Source organism: Anarrhichthys ocellatus, unplaced genomic scaffold (genome assembly GCF_004355925.1).
Source record: "Anarrhichthys ocellatus isolate YVR2014 unplaced genomic scaffold, GSC_Weel_1.0 scaffold10, whole genome shotgun sequence".
NCBI lineage: Eukaryota > Metazoa > Chordata > Actinopteri > Perciformes > Anarhichadidae > Anarrhichthys > Anarrhichthys ocellatus.
The window spans coordinates 448995-455428 of record NW_022280040.1 but is presented as its reverse complement, the minus strand read 5'-3'; the positions used below and the strand labels follow the sequence as shown (position 1 = coordinate 455428).

The window sequence follows — 6434 nt, the reverse complement described above, 5'->3', positions numbered from 1 at the left end:
ACACACACTTCCTGCTTCTATCAATAAAGTACCATTTTCCTTTTGCTGAAGTTAATTTATAACATACGGCGTATCTAACAGATACTCGGGTAGAAACCTGAGATCTAAATGACGTATTCTATACATTTTTGAGGTGTATAATCTAATTCAGACTGTCTCTTGTGCTTTCTGTTTCAGTGAGTGAAAGTGAACATGAGGCGGTTACCTGAGACGACGTGTACACGTGTGTGTGTACGTGTGTGTGTGTTGTTAGGGACCGCGTCGTCATCACCTTGACGACTGAGGTGTAGCTGACCATGAAGAGAAAGAATCCGGGCCTCACAAGGTAAAACACCATTTGATTCTTAACAAAAACAACATGCATGTGTACGGTTACTAATATAATGTGCCAGTTATTGGAAATAAATGTGGCTTCTAACCCAGTATGACGAAGTTACATTCTGAAGTGTACTTAGAAAGGCGTTACCTGAGCAATGTACCCTTTATTACCAAAAATACAATGTAAAAGACTTGCATGAATTCACTCCTAAATACTCCACTGTTGTTCCCTTCATAGTGCACTGCTGATAAAAGCATTTGTTGAGGACATTTAGAGCAAATACGCATGCAAAACGTCTCCACTGCCCAGCGAAGTAGAAAGAGTCTGCCCTTTTTCTACCCTTATCGTCAGCTGTGTGAACTCTGTGTCTTCAGGGAGACTGGCTGTTGTCAAACATTAAGAAAAGGCCTCTGTCCACAAGCAAATGAAATAGTCTTTGGTGCGCGGTAGTCCTGTCCCTCTGTGACTATTGAATTACATCCCTTATCCATGTTGGTGGGGAAGAAAAAGAATGTCAAGCAAAGATTTCAGGTCGCACTATGCCATAGAAAAGGGGAAGTGCCTCGTCTGGTGCAACACAGACCCCACTGTCATTCTGGATTAAGGGTCGATTGAGCTTAGCTGACTAGATGACAGAGGAGATGGTCATTCGCAGGGCAGGAGAGGGAGATGGGGTAAAAAAAAAATATTCGCAGGTCAAATATAGTGGCATGTCATTTTGGGGGACCAATGTACACACTTGCTTTCTTCATAACTATTGTGTTATTTGGAAAGTAGGTCAGTTTTTTTGGTTCCTACTGTCATTATTTGTAGACTTTGTAGGGATTTTAAATAACTTCATCATTCATTGTACTCGTTTTAAAAAAGGGGATTGGGGGGTTTCACAGAAGGCCAAACAGCAATGGATTAAAGGTGATTTTTGCATACTTATGAAAACCCTAAAACTGGTTTGTGCAGAAAGTAGTTCTACAAAAAGTCATGTACAGGCATATTGCTGAGATAACAGCAATCAATTGACGGCGGTTTTGTCTTTCTGCGGTTAAACTCTAACCACAGACGCTTATTCCCGGCATGTTGCTCAGATCAAACGAGGAAACAGTGCTGTGGCGTATATACGGGTCAGACACAAATACATTTGCAAGGAAAACCCTATATTTTGCTGCATGCCGGCTGTGGCTGGCAGTGCGTATACATGCATGGGTGTATTGTTTAGTACGTCTGTGAGAGAGTTTTACACAGCAGTGAACTCAAACATGGCTCTCTTTGGATCGGTAATAACTGAAGTCCAGCAAAGTCCATCATACTGTGTAGGACTTTAGGGGTTTGTTGCACGTACTGTAAAAATCTGCATACGACTTTTTGACAGAAGGCTTGAACCTCGAGCTGAAAAGTGAGTCAGACATTCATGTGGTTAACAATGATGTTGGCAATCTCATTGGTTAGGGAGCCAGTATTTGGCAGGAGTGCAGTTTTAACAACTTATGTACTTATTTTTCTCACAGCATCACGCTTTTACAGCCTGTATAAAACATTCACACACACACACACACACATCCCTATTAATAACGAATTAAAAACAGGAATTTAAAGCCGTCTTTAATTCAATAAAATACACATGTAAAGGAAATGCTGCAAAGTACCTCTTTATCTAAAAGTATTGTCCTTCTTTTGTGTCGCTGGTGATAAGCGCCATTGGACACAAATAGACACAGCTGGAAATGCAGCTAAGGCGTTTTTAGTCTCCACAGTTGTTTACACAATCAAGTTTCTCCGTGGGCCGCGATAAGGTGCATGGATATCCTGTGGTCTTTGCCTAGTTAATGTGTACGGACCGCACACTGGCTCTGCTTTCACTGAGTTATTACGCCGAGTGTAATTTGAAACAATTACAAAAACACTGGCCCACTTGTTACAACACTCATTTTCCCCTCACATATACAAACCACAGATTCAATAGCTTTACATGTTTTTCAATCACACCCAGTGGAGTAGTGTTCAGTGTGAAAAAGTATAGCGTTTCATCGTAGCTCGCATGGTATGGGATAATCTTTCACATTTTGCCTGGGGTTTGTTTTGCTATTTCAGCAGAAACTTGTGCAAGCCATGTGAATTACCATAGGAAAAAGACCATCAAAATACCAAATGATATTGTATGGGATGTAAATGAATACACTATTTGAATAATCAGGGCAAATAATTTGTTATCTGTGATAATAAATGGTGTTTGTTGTCCTTCTTTATTCTCCGAGATGCATTGCAGAGATAACAGGTTTAAACACACAAGCAGGGGAGAGATAGTGTAACGCGGCATGGAAGGAAGGATTTAGTGCTGCACAGTAAGTTATTGAAAGAGCTCTGACTCTAATGACATGAACAAACTTTGAATTGTAAGGCAAATTTAAAGTTTGGGTTGTATGTCAATAACATATTCTCCTCACGTGCCGTTCAGATTATTGGAGGCCATTCAACATCGTATTTATCTTAAATGTTTTCTCACAAGTTCTGTTTTGCAGGCCTTGCCATTGTTCAGCGATCCGGGTCAGCCAGTGGTGATCTTTTGCAGTGTGTGGAGATGGACACCTTCAGCAGCGTGAGTACAGTTTTCACTTCTGGCCCCCCCCTCATAGCAGAGCGTAGCTGAACGCAGGGAGGTCAGGCCTTGTACCTCCGTCTCTCTCACTGAAGGTGCTGGTGCAGTCTGACCATTGACATTTAGCATTCCTCTGCGCTGCCTCTGGGTTCTCAATGGGGGATTGTAGGGTGCAGAGGCCAGAGCCTGGTTCTCAAGGGTAAAAACAAAAAGGCTCTTGAAAATCCCAAGGAGTTCCCATGATCCCAGGAAAGACCTTGATCCGACCTGTGTTAGATTTCCATTCCAAGGATTAGGGCACACAAAACGGTACATATTTGGCTGATATATTTTATCTTCTGCTCTGGATTTTGGACAATGAACTGCAACGTTTTTCCTCCACTGGCACTGGCATTTTTCCATTATGAGAATCTGTACAAGTTTCACAGTTAAGTTCAGCTTTATTTTTCATAATCATTCCGCGTTCATGGTCTTCACTGACATTTTTAAGTCGGTGCAGAAGCCTGTAGTGACATTTTATGGTGGAAAGTTTTCAAAGTTCATTTTTCCAAGGTTCTTTTCCAGTAACATACATAATCTGTTAGCATCAAAGGAGCACACATGCATAAATAATTGACTAATTCACTTAAAGGGGGCCAGCGTAGATTAATTAAGCTTGAATACTAATTATGTTTTCTGTCTACACCAACTGACGCGGTTGTTGTTTAATAAGAAACTGTTTGGTGGGTCACAATTACCATGCACATACTGTATAAGGCCTTTCCATAAATTAAGAGGGCTTCACATTTTAAGGGTAGAACTGGCTTTGTGTGCCTTTGAAACAAAACGCTGACCTTATCTGCAGTGATTTAAATAAGGACGCTTTGTAGATGTTTTCATTATTCCTGTGACATTTTATTGATATGGTCATTGCTATTATGTTGATAGATAAAACAAGACTTTATAAACATGAAAACAAAATCCACTTTTATGCCTATTGATTTAGCAAGGCAGTCAGTCTCATCTTTATTACGTCATTTATCCTGTTATTACCACCCCATTATGACATTTAGTCACACATATATTTATATTAGGCCAACATGACTCTATTCATTCATTTACATTCAAATTCTGCTCAATGCCACTCTGCTGGCAGAATAGCCTGAGAACAAACACAAACCTAACATTATAGATTCTTTTTTTTTTTTTTTTTGAAGGGAGAGACAAAATATGTGCAGGGGTCTCTATGTAAAGCTCTTAAAACTCTTGTCATTTCCAGAAACACTCATGCCCTTGACTCCTATGCCTAGCACACAGGGTGCTTGTCCAGAAAGGGAAGCTGCAAGTCGCTCTGTGAAGACGAGGCAAGCAGCGCGCGCAGGGACGGAGGAAGACGGCTCAAAGCTGGGGCCTTGTTTACAGCTGCGTGGGGAAAGAAAACAGGCAGACGTAAATGAGGGCTGACGGTTTCATGAAGCACAATTGGTTGACGGCAGATTCAATGTGACTGGGCTGAACTGGGCGATGATCCGTACAGTATGCAAAATTCACTTTCTAGCTGGTCTGTGCCCACCAGCCCCTAGCAGCGAGCGGTCTTCCCCAAGCCCTTCTAGCTATGCCTTTGACTGCAACAAGAACTGAACAAGGCATTCTTGTGCTCAATTCCTTTTGACAACAATCACATTTAAAAAAAAAATAAATAAATAAAGAGAGAAAGAGAAAAAAAAGTCATGATTTTTATTTATTTTTTGACACCGGTTATAAATGATTTTTTTTCTCATGTTGACGGCAAAATAAGCAGTTTGTGTGAAGAAAGTGTGATGGCTTAAGGGGGCACGCATGGATGCTGTCAGATGACACCACAATGAACTCAGGGGTTATTGCGTTACTCTATATGTATGTTGTAATGTACCCAAATTTCTTGGCACTGGATTTTGGCGCAGCACCGCAAATTTAACATTAATGTGCAAAGTCGACAGGGAATCTTAAAAGTGTTAGCATTGCACTGGGCCCGTTTACACTGCTGCTATCACAGTGGCATTGAACTGCCATTCCTACCTCTGGAAATCCAGTTTCTACGATCCTATTCTTTCCTCAGGATTGAATTGCAGCATCTGCATGTTCCATCCGGTTATGGCACATTAAACAACAGTCCGTGTATTACAAGGAGCATGCTGTCAATGTCAGTGGGGTCTGGGGAACGAGATGAGAACCAGGCATTTTTCTTAGCTCTCTAGACAGAGAGGCTCACATGGCGCTGTGTGGATTCGATTTTTAGTGACAATGACCCAAAGCTTAAGGCCTGGGGTGTATGTACTGTACTCCTTCTGTGTACTTTCCCTTGTGTGTTTACTTGTGTGTGTGTTTTTCCCCCCACTGTAACTGAACTTAAAGCAAGAATACATTCATAGTAATCAGAGGACCTATTGGCATTTGTAGGACATGGAGCTAATTTACTCTGCATAGTGAGAAACATGGGCACTGTTAGAAATGAGACCAAAACAAAAACTGCGCCTCGAGGAGAACTCGTGTGAACTGATATGAACATTATATAAGCGAAAGAATAAAAGGACTATAACAACTTTTAAAGAGAAACATCTTAAGTAATATTCTTGAACATTTCTATGTGAAATTGGAGGTTGAACTATACATATGTACAGGCAGCTATTCAAAGCATTTGTTCAGTGGAAGATGATATTCTAGATTATTATGTTCACTAATTGCGGTAGTAAACAAAATACATTTGAATAGCCTAAGATAAAACTTAATGTGATTTCTCCTTTGATCTCTCCAAAGTGCCTTTAGTCCTCAGGGCAAGAGCAATAATTTACCATATAAGGAGTGTTATCCTCCTTCATTGTTCTAATTTGATGATTAATTACTTTGGCAAAATAATGCACCGACTCCAACTATAACCTCCACAGTATGTGCAGTAAACATAGAATTTATTAAGGAGGAACATTATTTTAAAAGCATTCTTTATGGTTTTTCACTAACAGTCAAACTTTAAATAACATTTAATGAATGCAAATGTCATGTCGCTTATTTAAATAACAGCTTCAGTTTACAACACAATAACGTTAAACTGGCCTGGTATCACACAGAGCAAATGGTGATTGTTTGCAATTTTTTTCTTTTTAATTAGTAAAATTTCCTGATTCATTTTCCCATAATTGTTCCAGGGAGTTTCTCAATTTGCATATGCACCCAAACAATATTTGTCTTGCAGAAAAGGTGTGTCTGATGAAATGGAAATAAGAAAGTGGAGGAAAACACAATCACCACTGATGTCAAATTTGCCAGTCTCACACTCCGCATGTGAAACTCAGAAAAACTGATTGGTACCCAGTCGAAATGAAAATGGTTTTTAAATAAGTTACAATTAGATAAGCATTAATCTCAGTGGTATAAATGAATGTCTTGCTGTAGGGCTTGTTGAATGTAAAAACAGATTTACAAAAACTCCTCTTACCAGATTGGTCTGGAAGTAGTCCTTCTCCATTTTAATTGCTCTGTCATTTACAGTTGAAATAAGCCCCCCCCCCC

The 6434-nt window shown here is 40.0% G+C and overlaps 1 protein-coding gene across 1 annotated transcript in view; it reads left to right on the top strand.

Annotated features, from left to right (window-relative positions):
- The first annotated feature begins 948 nt into the window (after positions 1-948).
- The window catches only part of ofcc1 (orofacial cleft 1 candidate 1), a 79600-nt gene continuing 74114 nt past the window's right edge, over positions 949-6434 (top strand). Inside the window, exon 1 of the mRNA XM_031850285.1 lies at positions 949-993. Within this exon, the coding sequence (XP_031706145.1) occupies positions 949-993 (45 nt within the window). The remainder of the gene's footprint in view (positions 994-6434) is intronic.